The 20,567-nt window shown below is 32.8% G+C and overlaps 2 protein-coding genes and 1 long non-coding RNA gene across 5 annotated transcripts; all 3 read left to right on the plus strand.

Moving 5' to 3' along the window:
• The first annotated feature begins 2,343 nt into the window (after positions 1-2,343).
• On the plus strand, positions 2,344-7,865 carry LOC108457720 (uncharacterized). 2 transcript variants are annotated; one of them, XM_017756806.2, is made up of 9 exons: positions 2,344-3,180; positions 3,940-4,152; positions 4,261-4,503; positions 4,998-5,064; positions 5,171-5,362; positions 5,497-5,588; positions 6,417-6,599; positions 6,689-6,825; positions 7,071-7,865. In XM_017756806.2, the coding sequence occupies exons 1-9, from the start codon at positions 2,686-2,688 to the stop codon at positions 7,255-7,257; spliced, it is 1,809 nt and encodes a 602-aa protein (XP_017612295.1). In that variant the 5' UTR covers positions 2,344-2,685; the 3' UTR covers positions 7,258-7,865. The 2 variants fall into 2 exon arrangements, with proteins under 2 accessions (XP_017612295.1, XP_052878812.1); XM_053022852.1 differs by lacking the exons at positions 6,689-6,825; positions 7,071-7,865 and having other exon boundaries at positions 2,348-3,180; positions 5,497-5,592; positions 6,417-6,592.
• A 797-nt stretch (positions 7,866-8,662) lies between these two features.
• LOC108465998 (uncharacterized) lies at positions 8,663-10,977 on the plus strand. Of its 2 annotated transcripts, none has more exons than XM_053022854.1 (5): positions 8,663-9,108; positions 9,209-9,282; positions 9,370-9,473; positions 9,619-9,684; positions 10,470-10,977. In XM_053022854.1, the coding sequence occupies exons 1-5, from the start codon at positions 9,044-9,046 to the stop codon at positions 10,611-10,613; spliced, it is 453 nt and encodes a 150-aa protein (XP_052878814.1). In that variant the 5' UTR covers positions 8,663-9,043; the 3' UTR covers positions 10,614-10,977. The 2 variants fall into 2 exon arrangements, with proteins under 2 accessions (XP_052878814.1, XP_052878813.1); XM_053022853.1 differs by having other exon boundaries at positions 8,680-9,108; positions 10,474-10,977.
• Positions 10,978-17,100: 6,123 nt separating this feature from the next.
• Positions 17,101-17,493, plus strand: LOC128285164 (uncharacterized). The gene is made up of 2 exons (XR_008275591.1): positions 17,101-17,263; positions 17,314-17,493. It is a non-coding gene; the product is annotated as an uncharacterized LOC128285164 (long non-coding RNA).
• Positions 17,494-20,567: the final 3,074 nt, after the last annotated feature.

Here is a 20,567-nt window from a genome sequence, read left to right on the forward strand (position 1 = left end):
GGAACCTTATCAAAGTCCTATCACACTATCCAACAATCATTTTGGTAGATTTTAAGTTATTTTGGATATGGTTATAAATGGCATGTATAAGGGTTTTTTTATAATGAAAAATATTGTGTATGCTATTTGGTTTTCATGATGTGGATATGTCTTTTATGTACATAGTTGTTTGGACTTATAATGTTTGGAAAGTATGAATCTTTTGGTCACTTTTAGGTATTAGGTAAATATATGATTTGAACTATGTTTATATGAGATTATAATGGATGAATTATAAGTGTGTGGTATAGGTTGAGAGCATAAAAACCATGTTATTTAGTTGAGTTATTTAGATGTGTATATTGTGGTACCAATAAGGGTACATTGGTTAGTTGATGGAAATGTGCTGTATATGTATGATTTTGGCATGTTTTGATATTGTTCAAGTGTGAATGGAATATGTCTAAAGGTTGGCAACTAGTGTGCTTGTGGCTTAAGAAAGTATTTTTTGTAAACTTATTTTTCAAGGTACATTTGGTACACATGGCCTGAACACGGGATGTCACACCTCCATGTGTCTCAAAACAATTTGTTACACAGTTTGGCACACGACTTGCGACACGGACGTGTGACCCTATTTCGAATACACACACAGGCAGACACACGAGCTGGAACACGACCGTGTGTCCCTACTTCGAATGTCTACACGGTTTGGGTTATGTCATACGGCTTGGCCACACAGCCGTGTGACCCTTGTTTTCACAAGGTTTCGTGTTTTCTCAAAATTTTCCGATTTATTCAAATCCATCCCCAATTGTTTTTAAATTGTTTTTAGGGCCTTGAAAGTTCAATTTAAGGCCCAAATGTGTATGTTTGCTATGATTGGAATGAAATATTGGAATTTATATTTAAGTTGAATTATTTTTTCTGTTTGAATTTAAAGGTTCTGTTTTGTATAGTAATCTGAAAGCAGGTTAGGGGTGTTACACATTCAAAGAAAAGGTTTGAGATTTAATATAAGTATAAATATTATCATATAAAATTAATACAACTACAATAATTATGATTTATTTTAAAATTATTTTAATATTGTAATTATATTAAATAATGGTTATTTATATTAATTATATAATATAAATATTTTCTCAAATAATAAAATTAATTAAAATCTAATCTAATTAATTGAAAATAGTTTGACATTTTGAAAAACAAAATTATTAGCAAAATAATGATTAATATCTTAATTCTCAAATAGTTTTGTTGAGTAGTTTTATAAACTTCAATCTTATAAGTTTACCAATATCGGGTAACTTAAAAAAACATTATGAGGTAACTTAAAAAAACATTATGAGGTAAAAGTATTGTGAAGGCTCTTATATTAAGAGTTTTGATTATATTTTGTTTTTCTATTAAAAAATAGATAAATTAGTCCTTATACATTAAATCAAAGAGCAAACTAAATTTTTTTTTGTTAAAAGTTTCATCCATTTCTAATGTTTAAAAATTGATCCTTGTACGTCAACATGAGTACATGTGGCACATCACATACAATTTAACTCTTAATAGAAAGGCTTCCATAATACTTTTACTATATTATACTTAAATTTTTTGAACAATCTTCAACTCATAAAGAGCAGGATAATGCATTTCAACGCTCTCGAATCTACATCATCCTGGATTGACAATAATACCCATGCCAATTGAGCTAAAACTCAATTGGCTACATTATAAATTAATTCATATCAAAATTGGATGATGATTCAAACATAGTAAATATAAAATATTTATATATCTCGATTATCATCTCTATAGTACTAATCACCAAAGTATTTATTCTTTTATCGAAAAGAATAGCTACACCTCACTTCTAATTCTTTTTTTAAAAGAAATTAGAAATTCTATTATATGTGTATGTATGTAAAAATCACGTATTTTAAATAAAGATACATGATTAAGAATAACATATAATAAACTTGTTGAGTAATTTTTAGAGTGTGTCCTCTTCAGATGGGTTAAACTATATATTTATATGATATGGTTATTGTTCATGAATGTGATATTTTAAGTAGGTTCCCATGCATGTCGACCACGTACCCTACTTTAGAGTTAACACGTGTTTGCAAGATGTGGGTTTGCCTATATGATAGTGTGAATCCACATAATGCGGTCTCATTATAAAAGGGTGCAAACACCTTTCAAGGGGAGGTTTTGTTAAAATAAAAAATTCAAGTGTCATTCAATAATAAATTGTTCATATTAAAATAAAAATATAAAAAACATAATCCAGATTTGATGATATTTCTTTTATTGGGTAATTTACCTAACAAATTAAAAAATAGTATTTGATTTCCTATACTTTTAATTTTTCATAATCCAAACGCTGACACTGTAATTCACTGAGATTTATTTATCAAAACCTCAAAATCCCCTCGCCCCAAAAAGAAATCACTGAATTTGTGAAACCTCAAAAAGACAATAATAATAATAATAATAATAATAATAAAAGAGAAACCCACAAGAAAAATTGAAGAGGAAGAAAAGGAATGTTATGCTGACACCATAAAACCACAGCTCAGCTCAATAAAAGTCCACTCTTTTTCTCTTTAGACATCTCTGCAACGTTTCCCCATGGCCGTCGCCAAATCCCCTTAGACCGCCGCCCACTCGTCCGTCCCTTTCGTTATTGAAATTGCCGGTGTTCCGTACATGGCGGAGGAGGGCGACGTCGTTTCGAAGACCTTCCGAGCACTCGTGGAGAGCGCGGACCGTAAATTCGCACGAGTCCGGGACTTCCCGTCGTACGGACGAGCACAAGGGCAACATTATTTCCAGAAAGTCTTCAAAGCGTACATGCGGTTGTGGAAGTACCAGCAAGAGCACCGAACGGAGCTTGTCAAAGCCGGTCTGAACCGGTGGGAGATTGGGGAGATCGCCGGTCGGATCGGCCAGCTGTATTTCGGCCAGTACACGAGGACGAGCGAGGCCAGATTTCTGGTCGAAGCCTACGTTTTCTACGAAGCGATTCTGAAGAGGAGGTATTTTGAAGGGTGTAAAGTGAAGGATCTTGGAGTCCGGTTTAAGGAGTTGAGGTTTTACGCCCGTTTTTTACTCGTTTCCTTGATTTTGAACCGGACCCAGGCGGTGAAAGTTGTCGTTGAAAAGCTCAAAGCTCTGGTTGATGATTGCAACGCTAATTTCCGGGTAAAGAAATGTTTCTATTTATTTATATATATATTGAAAATTTTCTTCATTTCTCTTTGTTTATATTTACTATTGCTAGATACGTTTTTTTTTCATTTTTTCTTATGCTATTTTTGGCTGCTAAGGGGAATTTAAAAAGAAAAAAAAAGTTTTCCTCAATTGACTGGAATATTAAGACAATGAAGGGTTTGTATTCTTTTTATTTTATTTTATTGATTACCATAATAATTACCGTACTTTCAGATAATACAACTCGATCTTTCTTTTTTCTTCTTCTTTTTTTTTTAAAGAGAAAAAGGGACGAGAATAACATTTAGGTGACTTCACTGATGAATATAACTTGAATTTTCGTTAAAAAGTTTATATTTAAATAAGTTAATGGATCTGCTCACTTATATTTGCTTTAATTCTTAATTTTCTCTTCTTTTTGACCCCATTTTCCTAGTATCTTTTGCAATTTCATCATTGGTGGAACAAAAATTAGTAATTCTTTCTGAAATAGTAGGTAGCTGAAGTATATGAAGTGAAGAATTATCAGAATATAATTGTTTGAATTGATGAACTTAGATGCATTATTTCCTCCTTTATTCTAAGTAATGATGGCAGTTGAGTACTCTGAAGTGCATTAGAGGATGATGGAATATTATATGGTGACATTGTTTATGAATCTTATATTGTTATGGGCATGTTTCATTGTACAAAATGTTAGCAGCTACTGATGAAGGCATATGTTTTACTTTTACTTTTTCTTTTTAATAGGAGACGAACTTTAAAGAATGGAAACTAGTAGTGCAAGAAATTGTCCGCTTTATGAATGCCGATACAACTTTTGCAATTGCAAGTGCTAGGCCATTTAGGTACTCTGCTATATTTGACTGTCATCCAAATTCTGTTCAATACGTGGCTCGGTTCCATGCTAAGAAGGTTCTAAAGTTTCGAGATGCAATCCTGATGAGTTATCATCGGAATGAGGTGAAACCCATTTTTGCTGATTTGATCATTGATTTTGGGATTGCTCAAAATCAGCCATAACCTGCAAATCAAGGTTGTCATAATCTATTATTCTGTTGTCTTTTTTAGGTAAAATTTGCTGAACTTACTCTGGATGCATATAGAATGCTGCAATGTTTAGAGTGGGAGTCTAGCGGATCATTTTACCAAAAGCATCAGGCTGAAACAAAGGAGAATGGTGTTGTCGTTGATTATTCTGGAACTTCGGGACTGATAGATATGAAGTTGGTTGCAGACATGACTGATCCAACTTTACCTCCAAATCCCAGGAAGGCTATCCTGTACCGACCCTCTGTAACACATTTGATAGCAGTGAGTTTCATAAAGCCTTTTTATTGAATTTGCTACTGTAACAATTTTCTATTATTAGGAGACAAGTAGGTTAGGGTGTTTTTTTAGATTGCTTCATGTGGTTTGTCTAATTGTATTTTTAGGCCATGAATGGCAATCTTCATATCTTCCATTAAAAGAAAAACAAGAACTGCCCAAAAAGAAAAGAAAAAGTATACGTGTTCCTTTGGAATGCCTGACGTTAATTCTTTCTTCTTCTTTTTTTATTTCTAATCATATTATTATGCTGGGGATGGATGTAGATACTGTTAGGTTTTATGGTAGTAGGCATAATATGTACATAAAATAAATAACTAGTAATCTTTAATTTAGTGAAATCTTTACACCCAAATTAGATGGATCATTAATAATTGTTGCTACCCTGTTAAAACAGTATATCTACAATTCTTTGCCTTATATGTATTTTTACATTGGCTTTTTATATGGATATAATCATCATGGTTGAGTTTGGGCAGGTTATGGCAACAATTTGCGAGGAGCTCCCTCCAGAGAGTGTTATACTGGTTTATCTATCAGCTTCAGGTATTTTTCTTCCACATCATAACCATCGGAGGAAAAAAGTCAAAATAATTTTAATGTGTTTATTCTTCCTAAGTCGTTGACATTTGATACTGTAATGAATATGCAGGGAAACCTAGTCATATTAATGCTTCTCCAGTAGAATCTTCAGGAGGATCCAAGCGAACAACAAAAAACAAACTTACTTCTCACAATTCCCTAGAGCAGAATTTTTCTTCACCTGAACCCCACATTAATGGCAAGAAAGGGTTTAGTGACTATAATGATGATTATCTTTGGCTAGGTTCTAAAGGAAATGGTGGTAGGTAGCTGTAGTCATATTTAATACTAAATGATATCTTTAGTTTTTATTCTGAGGGTTTTGTAGATTGGAACTCCTGAATTCCATGTAGCATGTCTCAATTGATCCTATACATGACTTTCTGGATTTTTCAGGTTCAAGCAATCTCTATCCTGGTGATATAATTCCTTTTACCCGAAGACCTCTTTTCTTGGTCATTGATAGTGACAGCAGCCATGCATTCAAGGCAGGTTTGTCATAACTTATGCATGGTTTGTCCAAAATTTTTTTGCCTTGTTATGCAAAAAGTGATATGTTATACAGTTATAGTATCATTTAGTGGCATATTTGGATTAATAAGTTTGAAAAAGCAATTTAAGATTTGGGAGGACATATAATAACTCCAGACTGGTATGATAAAAATGAAGTAGATGGCTTTTGCTGCAACTTGCAAATCAAGTTCAATTCATTGCATTGCATTTCACGAATGAAAATGATGGATAGTGAACTTAACAGAAGGAACTAGTTTTAATTATGATAAAAATGAAGGCTGCCAAAAAGCAATTTGGAGGTTTGAGAAGATATTCAAACCTCTAGACTGATCTCTCATCATGTGGTAGATTGTTCTGGCTGCAATGTGCAAATAAAATCCTTTTATGGCAATTGCTTTTGTAGATAAAACTAATTGATTGAAATTAATCAGAAGACATGAATTTCACTCTTTGAATATAATGGCAATTGATAGGCTTGTTTTTGCTCTACATCTAAAATGCTCTTTCAATTACTAACTGAGATGAAAAATAAATATTGTTTATTAATCAATTAAAATTTATGACACCACCCCCCCGCCGGGGAGAATTGAATTGCTTGGAACATGTTTGTTTAAAAATGGGTGTTAGCTGTTAGGTTCGTTTCTTTTTGGAATAGACAGTGGGAAATGCTAAGTTGTGAATTACTTCATTAAACTTGTTGCATTATTTGTGATGGATGGCTTTACAGTATCTCATATTGCTTTCCTCTTAATTCTTATTTATCTATGTGGTTGCTTATTGTATAAAATTACTATGAATTTCAGGTCTTACATGGTGCAGAAAGAGGAGAGAAAGCTGCCTTACTGCTTTCGCCATTTAGACCAATGTTTAAGGACCCTTTTAGTGCTGATATTACGCAGAATGGAAGTCAGTTTACCTTTTTCTTGACTGCTCCTTTACAAGCATTTTGCCAAATGACTGGCTTCGCCTTATCTGATAGTGATATAGTAAGTTGATTTCAATTTTTCTTTAATGGTACATTCTTTCTGTGCCAGTTGGTGTTATTTTCATCTGTTCCTGTTTTTCTTCTACGTAGGAAGTTCTAAAAAATGCTGAAAACATCTTGTCTACTGCTTTTTCCAAGTGGGAAGTAATTCTCTGCAAGTCACTAAGCCTGGATCTGGTTTGGGCGCAAGTTTTGTCTGATCCTTTTTTAAGGCGGCTTATTATTAGGTATTTAATCTTTCATCTTTATCTCAGTATCTTTTGTCTGTTTATACAAAATTAGATAGATTTTGCTTGGTTTAACGGAAGCATGCTTGGATAAATATCTACTTAATGATATCAAGTGAGGAATTGCTGCTAAGTGGTGGTGCTTTGTAGAATATATTTTTGTTCATCATCCGAGTATGTTGTTTAATATTTTGCATGCTTAGACAAACAAATGAAATGATGGTATCCTGCAATTTTCTCTACAGATTCATATTCTGTCGAGCTGTGCTCTCTGCTTTCTGTCCTCCAGAAGAGAGTGAACAATATGTACCTGTTTGCCTACCACAACTTCCTAATTCTCTGTCTCCAAAGGCTGAAGTCGTGCAGTCTTCAGTCAGCCAGCTTGCAAATCACCTGAATGTTGCCGATGGCTTTCACTTTGACAACACATAAACAGGGTCATAAGTTGATGAACTCTGTACGATAACATTGTGGTTTTCTGATAGGAAGATTCATTCAATTTATAGTTTTTTATGGTACAGTAGCTCCTGTAATTTCACCCTTAGTTGGCAATTCTGGGTACTCAAAAGGACATATGGTTGCTAAGCGAGGCTTAAACCAGGCATTGTCAAGGAATTTGATCGAGCATGCTCACTTCAGCTTCTGTAATTGCCTACAAACTCCTCGCTGGTTTAACAATCTCTATTCCGGAACTTTATCCTGGTAAGCCACTATTCTTAAAATGGGTAAGGTGTGCATGAACATAGGTGGTTGAAGCCTTTAGGAGTCCCATTGATGTATAATAAGGTAACTGCTGTCATGAACGTTAGATAGAGCCTTTTCTGTTTAGTGTTCCATTTTTTTTAAAAATATTTTGGGCAGATTTGTAAAAGAAAAAAGAGGTAGGCTAGTGGGCTTTTTTTTTTTTTTTGGTTTGATTTATATGTTTTCTTAAAGAAGTGTTAATGGAAAGAACTAGAATGTAAATTTGAATATTGGTAATCGAGGAAGCGTCTCAAATCTCAATACGTGTAATTGCAATGCATTTTTTTTTTCTTTAATAGTTGTACTTGCTTTCAATTTATTTTATTTTATTTTACAATTCCTACTGTCATCTTCATTTGTTTAAGTGCGCTGGAATTTAATGTCTTGATATTAATTGAGTCAAGCTCAATCAATTATTTATTTTAATATTACCTCTTTAGATAAAAAAAACTCTTTTCAAGTAAATATTAACAAAAAAATACAGATGAGCAATAACATATTTATTTAATTATGAAAATAGCATACTAAAAGCATACATTGGGTTCAAATTAGTATTCCTATTCTTATATGCATTTTTTACTATTTAAAAGAAACAAATCATATTCAACTTTAACAGCGATAATATTTATTGTTTAAAAATTATACTTATTATTTGATCTTTTAAAGCATTATTTTCGATATAAATGTAGAGATTAATTTGAGCTCATTCCTATAATACATATTAAAAAAAGGAATTATGTATTTTAGGAACGTGAATTGTTATGTATTCACAAAAAAGTTAATATTCAAATAAATTTTATCACAAAAATATTAAAATTTTATAATTAATATCTTTAAAATATGATGTTAGTCTCTATATTTTGACAAAATTTAAATTTTAATTACTATATTTTAAAATTTAAAATTTAATCTTCAAATTTTCTTTTTAAAAATTTCAGTTAATAATTAAAATTATAAGTATTTTTATCAAAATTTGTAAATTTGTAAATTTTAATTAGGTTTTTTGTGAAATAATTAGGTTGTTTTTGTATCATGTGATTTGTGATTGATAAAAAAATGAACTACAAATTTTAAATTGCAAAAATTTAAAATTAAAATTTTAACATAAGTACTGACAGCTGATTTTAACCTATTCAAAATGTAATTTTAATCCGAGCATTAGGCATCCATTGCCGGCCTTACTGACGAACGGCGTCGTTTAACCATCTCTGAATTCGAGTAAACTCTCAAAACTGGCCGCTTAAAAATGTTTTTCGTTTTTCAAAATCCATATCAGTACTTTTTCCGGTCAAAAGTTGGTCCGTCAGTCGGGTCAGTTCATGTTTGTGTTGTTCAGTCGGGTCCGATAGTGATTTGCAAAACCACTTGCAGTTTAGAAAGAGCTCCGATCGATCGATCTCAACAGTTAGGTCAATAGCCGCTTTTGCAAATCGGCTAAACCAAGCCAAAAAAGCCCCCAAAACTCGACCAGGCCATGGTAGTTGCTAGTTCCAATCCCCACAACAGGGAGATGCAAATCCGTAGAAGAATAAGCAACATGTAATGTTCTTTTTCTCTCGCTTTCTCCTTTCATCTTCACTATTTACTGATGCAAATTGCGTTTTTTTTTTTTTTTGGGGGGGGGGTTTGTTTTAAATAGATTCAATAAAAGAGAAGAGGATTTTCCATCACTGAGAGAATACAATGATTACTTGGAAGAAGTGGAAGACATGAGTAAGTTGCGCTTTATTCAATTTCCCTAGTCGTTTGGGTTTTTTTTTTTTCTTGGTTAAACTATCTAATTCGGGGGGTTTTGGGCAGTTTTTAAATTGATTGAAGGAATAGATGTTCAAGCTATTGAGGAGAAAATTACCAAGTATCAGCAAGAAAATGCTGAGCAGATTATGATCAATCAAGCTCGTAAGGTACCTTTCAGTAACCCCTTTTTTTTTTTGGTTTCCTCCAGGGTGATTGAGGCTTACAACAATATCATTAAATTTTCTTTTCACAATAATATTTCTTGGAAATTTTTACTTTTAAATTACTAATATAAGCTGTTTTGATGAACAGGCTGAAGAATTAGCTGCTGCAATGGCAGCAAGCAAGGGGATTCCGGTACAGGCCGATACTGATGGGGTGAGAGAATTCTATCATCATTGCTGTTTTAGACGTTTACCTCAGTTCTTGAATTCTGTTTCTAAACATAAAGCATGCATCATCTCTTTGGTGTTATGTAGCTAGAACAATGCCTTGCAGTCTCAGTATTAAAGTGGTTGTAGTTAATTTCTTAACCTCATTTGTGTTGCTACTGCCTACCTACCGGCTTTGAGCAAAATGGTTAATAGCCAGTTCAATTGTTTGACATTTTAGATAATGATGGTAGTATATATTATTGTTTCCGGGATCTTTTTTTCTATTCCATTACTTTTTTTCATTTTGTTTCACATGACTGGGAAGAAGAGAAAATATGTACTTTGGGAAGTTCATTTGTTGAACCTTAGTGTACATGTTTTTTACATCTGATTAAACCTTCTAGTTTTGGTTTGGACATTTTCACTTACTCTAGTTTGTATTATTTGCTGGACTTATTTTGAGGTTCTCTCGAATTAATGTTTACACCATTTTGATTTATTGTACTTCAGGTTCTTGTTAAGACTTGAGACAACTTTGGTATATTTAGTTTTTGTTGAAGTTGCTTTCATGGTTCATCATTGCTGTAAATTTTTGGACTGGATGCATCTTGCTTCCATGTTTCTCAAATAAGGTTTCTTCTGCAGCTGTCAAAATGCAAAAATAATGTCACATTTTGATAGATAGACTTTTAAATTGCTTGTATTCTACTGGTTTTTGACTCCTTTTTCGATCCTTTAAGACGTGACATAATCTAAGCTGATTGTTTGTTTACTTAAACTGGCCTTAAGCCAGAGCTCACAAGCAGGGTTTGTAGCTGGTACCCAAGGTCAATATGCACCGACAGTTGCTGGAGGACAGCCACGACCAACAGGCATGGCACCACAACCGGTACCACTTGCTGGTGGGCTGGACATGCATGGCTATGCACTTGATGATGAGGAAATGATGCGGCTCCGGGCAGAAAGAGGTGGAAGAGCAGGAGGGTGGAGTATAGAGTTGAGCAAGAAGAGGGCACTGGAAGAAGCCTTTGCAAGCATATGGATTTGATATTCTTGATGGAGTGCCACGGTTTGGCAAATGTAGCTTGGTTTTGTGCTGAAGCAGCTACTATGGATGGGGATTGCAAAATAATTTTTTCTCCAGTTGTTAAGGGTGAAGTAACCCATTAATGGTACAAGAGCAAAACTCAATTATATTCGAAAAAATTGAAAAAAATTCGAATTTTGTGTTAATCGAATTGAGTTATTCGAATTATTTGAGTAAATTTGAATAAGTAATTGGAGTTTTGAGTTTAAATCAAGTTAATTTTACAATTCGAATAACAGATTAGTGTAAATATAATTTTGGTTCATGTCAAGTTTGAAAATGAGTAAATTGGTCACTCAAAACAAAAATTAGGAAAAAGTTTAAAATAATTTGTAAAATTCAAAATATTTATAAATTTTAAAAATATATATATTTTAAAAATTATAAAAATTTCAAAAAAATTTTAAAAATAAAGTTAAAAATTAAAAATTTTCTAGGATAATAATTTTGGACCTAAGTAAATTAATAATTCAAATTTATCATACTAAAGTATTTTTTATTTTGCTTTGAAATTTTTTAAATATATATGGTTTCAAATTTATGTGTTTTAATATGAAATTAATTATTGTTAAACCAATCTTTATTTGATAAAAGATTTTGATATAACAAATTGAAGTTTTTTTAATATAAGTTAAAATTGACAAAATGATTTTTAAATTTGAAGTTTAAGAAATAAAACTTTGAATATTTACATTAAATTCATAAAAAAATTGAAATAATTTTAAAATCAAGTTAAAATGATTTTAACCAAGTCAAAATGATTTTAAAATGATTCAATCAAGTTAAAATCATTTTAACATATCAAAAGATTTTCAAACAAGTCGAATTGTTTCAGGCAAAAAAGTATCAATATCACTTAGCCAAATATTGATATTTTTGAAATTATCGATACCCTTTGAAAAATCGAGAAAACATGCATTCTGTTCTCAAAAATCCTAAAAATTATTGATACCATTTTTTCTAAAAAATAATCGATACCTTTTTTAAAAACGATACCAAAATTGCATTTGTAACAGCCCGATTTTGGGCCTAGTCGGAACCGTAGTTTCAGGACCACTATTTCGAGGCCAGAGAAATTTATTTTAGTATTATTTTGTGTTATAATATAATTTTATAAGTGCATGTAAATTTTGGTAAGTTAATTTTAGCGATTTCTAGTCCAATTTCGAAAAAGGACTAAATCGCGTAAAAGGTAAAAGTTGTGTGTTAATGCCTAAATGTGTTAATAGACTAGAGAACTAAAATTGGAGGCATTTAAAGGGCAATTAGACCCTTTTTAAGTGTGTGGCCGGCCAAGGGGAGACCAATTGGTCAAAAGGCCAAAATTTGTGGCTTTTATGTGTTTTAATTGACTAATTAGTAATAAAATAAAGAAAAGAAAATATCATCTTTTCTTCATCTTCTCTCCACCGAAAAATGGCAGCAAAGAAAGGGTTTAGAAGCTGGAAACTTTCTGTGACAGCCTTAAAACGACCCTAGTCGGAATGTGGTTTCGGGACCACAAAACCGAGGCATAAAAATAATTTAATATTTATTTTGATGCCTATAATATGTGTTAACTCATGTGTGACATTTTTGATGTTTTGATTTAGAGTTATAAATGTGAATTTCACTAGAAAGGACCTAGTAGAAAACTTTGAAAGTATGATAGGAAATGTGTGATGACTAGTTGATCATGCATGCAAAAATGAGGGGTTTGCATGTCAATTTCCCTTTAATTTGCTAATGGCCGCCATGACAAAGATTATGGGCAAAACATGTCATAGACATGTTTTGTTGGTGCATCATGGGTGGAAAAATAAATTAATGAGAATGGGTAATAAAGAAATGAAAAAAAGTGTGAGTAGTTGTTTCCTCCCCATTGCCGTGCATGTAAGAAGGAAAAAAAAAAAAAGTGTCCATCTTTCTCTCATCTTCTTGGCTGAATGAAGAGGAAGAAATAAGGGAACTTACCAAAAGAAATTCGCATTCTTCTTTAGCTAGTAAGAGGTAAGTTTTGAATTGTTGATTTAGTTTTATGATAGGTTAAGTTAGTAATTGGGGGCACTCTTAGTAATGTTAAGAAAGTTGGAGCTTTTATGGTGGTTTGGGCATCATGCCGTGAATCTAAGTGCTAACATTGGAGGTCACTTGCATGTTGTTTGGGTTAGAAGGGGGATGATAGTATGGAATGAAGATTTTTGAATAAGTAAGGTTAAATTTAATTTGGTATAATCGGCCATATAGGTGTATATGTTTGTGAAAATATATTTTTTTGTTAACTCTTTACAATCGATTGAAGGAGTAATATTGGCTTATAAGGTTGAGTTGATTCATGATGTTGTATATTAGGATTAAAATACTTGAACTAGGTTAACTTAATAGTGATAATACATTCGACCTTGAAGCATTAATCGAATAATGGTTGAGGTTTTGATATTTTGAACAAGGATAGTTGTGAAATGGGGTGAAAACCATTAAATTATACACATAAGTATCCAGCAAGAAAATTAAACTACTAAATGTATTTATTTTAGATCAAGACATCAAAGAGGAGAATCAAACAAAGGCAAAGCAAAGATAATCGAGTAGTCGATTGGGAATCATTTCATCCAATATAAGGTAAGTCATTAAGCATATATTTTGTATTAATTTAAATGGTCATAACGTCTATGTAATGATGCTGAATGGAATGATAAATATATATATATACATGTATGCATGGGGTGATGAAAGTATTGAATGAAAAGAAAAGAGGTGAGATGTATTGAGTTATTGGTTTCGGCACTAAGTGTGCGGGTGTAAACATTTATGATCATGAATTGGCACTAAGTGTGTGGGTTCAAATTGTATAGCACTAAGTGTGCGAGTTTGATTATATAGCACTAAGTGTGCGAGTTCGACTATTAAGCACTAAGTGTGCGGGCTTATTATACATTCTCTAATAAATATACATGCTCTAAGTGTGTGGCCTTATCGAATCAATCATGGACAGCGGTACGAGTAAACACCTTGAGCTCATGAGGAATAGACATTTTATTTATATTTGGGATTGAGCTTGGTAAGTCTTGAACCTATGTGGTGATTATACTTGAAGATAAATGCATCCAATGTCATATGGTGTAATGTATGAAATATCAAAGTAGGGCTTGGTATGAGATTAAACCGAAATGCCTAAGGAATTATAGCACGCTTTGGGTGTGGATGGAGGATTTTAATCCGCATTATTTATTTTCTCTTATGATATATTATTACTGAATGGCAATGTAATGCTTATGACTTACTGAGTTATATACTCACTCGGTGTTTGCTTGTCACCTACTTTAGGTTTCGGGACTCGTCTTTTTGCGTGCTCGGGATTGTCATCAAGTCATCACACCGCTAGCAACTTTTGGTATCTTCTTTTAGTCGGTCTAGGAGAACATTTCGCATGTATAGGCTAATATGTTTTGTTGAAATTTGGTATGTAAACTTTTAGCCATGCGAAAATGGCATAAATGTTCGGTTGGATTTGGTTCTATAATGTTAGGTCGCAAGTCTTGGTAATTCGATTTTATGCCATATGTTATGGTTGATTATTTTGGTGTTAAAATTCATGATATGGCAATAGTGTAGTAGGGAGATATTTGACAATGATTAGCCTTTGGTATGGCTAGTCATGATCATAATTTGTGATATGTATGATGAATTACTAGTTAGATCAAGGGGAAATCACGAAATAGGCATAGTTGCTTTAGTAACAGATGCTGGCAGCAGCAGTGACGTGAGATTGAAAAATCACTAAAAATAGTGTGAATGGAATTAAATAATGAATAAATTATGTAATCGAAGCTCGATGAGTCTATTTTCATATAGAAGAAACGAAGCGACCATGTGAGCCGTATGTTAAGAGATATTTAAGTTTTCGTGAGACAGGGCCAGAACGGTTACTGGAGTCCCTGTCCTGACTTTGGAAATTCATCGTGAATGGACCAGAGATAATTAGAAGCCATGCCATATATTTACAGATTCCTTTTTGAGTCTAGTTTCTGTAGAAACAAACGACATCAGTATTGAAGCCCTGTACAGGGAGATATCCAAGTCGTAATGCGCAAAGGTCAGTGTAGTCGATCCCTGTAACATGGGGGACTTTAACTAATAAACTGTACTAATTGGCCAGACCAAAAATTCTAGAAAAAAATTTTTAGATGCATATATGAGTCTAGTTTCGGGAAAAATTTACGGAAATGGATTTCGAGTTTCAGAACTCAAGATATGATTTTTAATGTGACTCGTATGCAGATTGGCAGCTTGTCTGGGAAATTTCTAATAAGTGGTTTGAAGTCTGTTAACACCTCGTGTTCGACTCCGGCGACGGTCTCGGGTTCGGGGTGTTACACTTTCAGCAAAGAAACTCCCTTTATAGTAAGTGATTTTAATGTCTTTACTTAATGATTTTTACATTTTTTGAACCCCTAAAGCATAAGCTTTCATAAGAGGGGATTATTTTGCAAAATGATGAAGAGTCTAGGGTTTTACCATGAGAGTAAATGTGTTGTTTTCTGTGTTTTTATGGAAGATTATGAGTCCTAGTTGTCTAATAAACAACTTTTGTGAAAGAAATTGCATGAAAATACCTTAAAAAGGGCTAAATTACTAAGTTGTAAAATGAGTTGTAAATGTGTAAAATAGTTGAAATTATGAGTTGCTATAGTTATGAAAATGGTTCATCTAGACTCAAGGAGTAAAGAAAAATGTGATAAAAATTAATTTACGAGCATTGGGGCAAAAGTGCAAATATGCAAAAGTTTAGGGGTCAAAATGAAAGTTTGTAAAAATATGATTTTTAGACCCATATGAATATTGTGACTGATTGTTAGGCTAAATTGATGTTATAGATGATGAAAATTGAGATTTGGACCTAGAACGAAAAGAAATCGATTTATGGACGAGTATGTCTTTTCACCTTTGTGGTATCGAGGTAAGTTCGTATGTAAACAATACCATGCTATACATGTATTTAAATGTTATCATTACATGAATTGTACAGATATTAATGTGTATGTGATTAATAGAAATATGATAAGACAAAGCCTTAATAGGCAAGGAAAAATCCCGTTTGAACCTTAGGAATAAATTAGGATACGAGTGACATGTCACTAGGAATTATGAGTCTAGATGACTAGCTCGATAGTGAGCATTGAAATGTCATGAGATATGAGATAGCTTTAGCTACAATTGAGGCACTTATGTGAAAAGGCTTTTCCGAGTATCCAATTAGTATTCCAAGTGTTCAACGGGCAATCCAAGGAAAGAGTTGATGAGGGTCCCAATGAGGTAAGTCATTGGTGAGTATGCACTCGAGTTATGTTACGAGTTGTGCAAGTATGTATACTAAGCCTATGAGAATGCCTTGATATGTGATGATCTATGATGCACAATATGTGTTCTTACCATGATGGATAAAATGGTGTTGTATTAATATTATGAACAATGACCATGAATGAGTAACTTAGCCTTGACAGATTTGAGTTACTGCAATAGTGTAACTTTGAAAATACACTAAAAATAGTGGAAAATGAATTAGAGGCAGAATAAAATATGGGATTAAATCTTAATGAGTCTATTTTCATATGAAAGAAATAGAGGAAGAAAAAGAATTCTATATTGTGTGATATTTAAATTCTCGTGAAACAGGGTCTGAATGAATTCGAGATCCCCTGTTCTGATTTTATAAATTCACCGTAAATTGTAAAAAAATTATTAAGAGTCATACCTTACATGCATAGATTCCTTATTTAGTTTATCTTTAAGGGAAACAAACGGCATGATCATTGGAATTATGTACAGGGAGAAATTCGGTTCGTAGTGCATAGGGGTCAGAGTAGTCATACCCTAAAACAGGGGAAACTTTAACTAATAAACTTTACTAAATGGCTTGACCAAAAATTCTATAAAAAATTTATTAAGTAGAAATATGAGTCTAGTTTCAAGAGAAATAGACGAGAATATTATTTGAGTCCTGTACTATGAGATAATTGAACTTTAGTGCAGAAGGGTTGAAACTGTCAGACAGTGAATCAGGAGAAAACTTGAGGAATAAACTGTACTAATTGGATAAGTCAAAAATTCTGGAAATTTTATGGAAGAAAGATAAATGAGTCTAGTTTCAGGGAAAATTAACAGAACTTAATTTGGAGTTTCGTAGCTCTAGATATAAATAATTTAGTGACTGCTGCTCAGGAAGACAGCTTGTAGTGAACTTGAGAATATGTTGTAAACATTGATAAAACAAGTTAATGAGTTGCTTATTGTTTTCATATGAACTTACTAAGAGAAAGCTTACCCTCTTCTTTCCCATGTTTTTTAGAGTTTCCAGGTTAGCTAGGGTTGGAGGCCGTCAGAGATATTATCACACTGTCGAGTTAACACTATCGGCGTAAGTAAACTCAAGTGATTCTAGTCTATGGCATGTATAGGGTTTTAATGTGAGTATGTAATATTATGATTTAGCCAAAGGCATTGGCTTGTTATTAAGGTAGTATTGTAATATTATGATTTAGCCAAAGGCATTGGCTTGTTATTAAGGTAGTATTAGTCATGTAAATTGGCCTATGTCGGCTAATATCGTTATAGGCCCATATGATTATTCTTATGCATGTATGTTATTATCTCTTGTGATGTGGCTTACAACATGTAGGCCTAGAGATTGAATTGAGATTCATTGATGAGATAATAACTAATGCAGGATTAAGTGATTGGTAAATAGTTAATAATGCTTCATGAATGTTTTGTGGATATGATTATGCATGCTTTGTGATGGACATGAGGTTTGATGACATATTGATAGCAATAGCATTAATATGGTAAAGATGAAAGAAAAACTTACTGTAATGGTTGCATGTGAAATTACCATGGTCATGTCATATTAGGAAGGTTTAAGTGCCTAATTTTGTCATGTTGTATGCTATTGTATAAGTATGCGTGCATGTGTTGTGAGTGTGACAAAATGGCTTGGAAAATAGCCTTGTATTTGTCCAGTGTTTTGGACATGGGTTCGGACACGGCGTGTCCTTAGCACCCAGGCAGTGTTCTATACCTACACTAAGCGTGTGGAGCCTTGATGCAAGATATTTCCTAAGTTTTTCATGAGTTCTCGGTTGAGTCCCGAACCACCCCAAATGCATGTATTGGGCCTCGTAAGCTCGCATAAGGGACAGATTACATGTGAAAAGAAAAGTTTTTAATTATTTGAGATTTCATGGCCTTGTTTAGTATGGAAGTGTTAGTAAAAGTCAGGTAGCACCTCGAACCGCGTCCCGACGTAGGATGCGGGTGAGGGGTGTTACAGCATTCTATTTCTTATAAACCCTACAAAGTATCAATCTAATATTGATACCTATTTCAAAAAGTATCGATAAAACATTTTTTTGTATCTATTAATAAATCCCAACGGTCACTGAATCAACATTTATTACAAAAATTATAAATACATTTTATTTGGAATCGATACTCGTAGTTGTAGGTGAATTAAATGTTCTAGTTTTACATCCCGAACGACCATATTCACTACACCAAAAACCTCAACGGTTGGAAATCTATTAGGGGGTATAAATACCATCTTCCAAAGACCTACAACAACAAGAAAAACACTTTCAAGAAAAAATCATCAATCGAACAACCTTAGAGCTTAATACTTTTACATTCTTCCTACATAACTTGTGAGCTTTATCTCTATTCTCTTTCTCAAGTTTATTTTATTGTATTTGAGCTTCATTTTGCAAAAAAACTTAATCTTATAAGGATTGTTTCATTGTTTTCTTATTTATATATCTTTGAAAGAGTTTGTAACTTAAGATTTGGGGTAGAAATCTTAAGGAGTTGTTAAACCTTATCCCAAAGGTTGAACAAATTAGTGAATTTGAGAAAATCTTTAGTGGTGGAAAGCTAATGTAGTGGAGTAGGCAATTGGGGCCGAACCACTCTAAATTCTATGTTCATTATTTAATTTTTGTTTTTGCTTTCACCAAAATTTTTAAAGGCCAGTTCACCCCCCTCTTGGTATTTTCAGTTTGTTCTATCGAGCTATCAATTATATTATAATAAGATTTTAATTTGACATGTTTAATTTACCTTAAACAATTTTACTCGATTTGAATTTTATTTTATTTGACTTGATTCGATTCGAAAAAATTTTAAATTAAGTAAAAATAAAAAAATAAGATTTATCAACTAAAAATTTAGATTTGTCAAGTAGAAATTTTTTCACCCATCAAAGGCTCACCCCTAATCAGCCCTTTACAAGTCACAGGCTAATTAAAGGCAGGGTTGACTTGTAAGTAAATTTTCTAGTATTCTGATTCTTATATTTTAGGCTATATGTAGTGGATGGAACCTAGTGAATCTTCTTCCTGAAAACTGAAACCAAATTGGAAGTTTATCGAAACATCAAGAAATGCTAAATTTGTTTGGGCCAAAACATGTAAAAAATGGCTACTACTAGTACTAGATCTGGCAATTATCGTGTTTGTCATATTTTCTTGTGTTATGATTGGGTAATAATTTTATATCTATTTAAATTTTGACCTATTAATAAGTTACGTATTAAAGGTTTTGACACAGTGTGTGTTTTGTTCACGTCATGTTTTTCATAATTTTTTAATGCATCGCATTTGTGGTGTGTAATTTTCATTATGAGGTATTTACTAATCATGCTCGATCGACGATTTATTAGTCGTGCTCTCCCAAATCTCTTGCCATAAAATTTGCTGAAAATTATTTGGGTAAATTATATATATATTTTCGTCTAATTATAAAAAATCTCTATATGCTTAATAACGTCACTCGAGCAGTCTTTATGGCGTATTCCTAGCTTGATCTCTCTGGAATAACTGATCTATTTCTCGGTACTTGCATCATAACAGACACTTGTAAGTTTGTATGAACTTAGTGAGTTTTTAACCATGATTACCTTGAACACTTGTCGTTGAATCTTCTCAACTTGTTGAGTTTTGAATTCCTTTCTGATATTGGTAGATATATTTCCTTTTTCTTGATGGATTCATATACGCTCATTTGTGCACTTGACTATAATACATTCATTCCACCTGTATGGTGGACTACAATATTCACCTCTTATTGCGGATCTATTTTTCAATCTTTTCGAAGATGGAAACTGATGCATTCAATAGAATATGTTCATCTCGACATCGCTCTTGGCAAATTTTCACATAGACAAATGTTGAATACTTCTCTCAGATGATACGCACAGTTGTTACTGTTGGAAGATTCTTATAATAACTAATCTCTTAGATTGATCTACATACGAATCTTATCTTTGTTGGATTTCCGTATTGGCTGGTCTTAGAACAATTCCCAGACGGGTCCTACCTTTGGCAGATTCTGATACTACATCCGATGGCTGACAGAATGCCAGTCAGATTGTAACCTTCTAAACTCAAATAAAGAATTTATATGAATGAATGCGACATTTGATTCATTCATTAGAATTCTAGATACTGTGTTACAAATCACGAGAGTACCCAAATTTAGAAAATACCATAGAATCAGATAACCTCTTTACAAATTGTGGATTTGCTTAGACTTGGTAAACACTTACACTGCCCATACTTTCGAGTACATTGCGTTCTCTTTTTGACAGACTGTTATAGCGAAGACATAGATCAGAACATTGTAAAATGAACTCCTTTAAAAACTACTTAAAGAATAACCAGACTTCGCCATGAAGGCAACTAACTATTATTAGCCATTTAGGTGTTATAGAATATACCACAAAGGCTCTACAGAATACACCATAAAGGCTCCACATAATAAGCCACAAA

The sequence above is a fragment of the Gossypium arboreum genome, chromosome 12 (assembly GCF_025698485.1).
Source record: "Gossypium arboreum isolate Shixiya-1 chromosome 12, ASM2569848v2, whole genome shotgun sequence".
NCBI lineage: Eukaryota > Viridiplantae > Streptophyta > Magnoliopsida > Malvales > Malvaceae > Gossypium > Gossypium arboreum.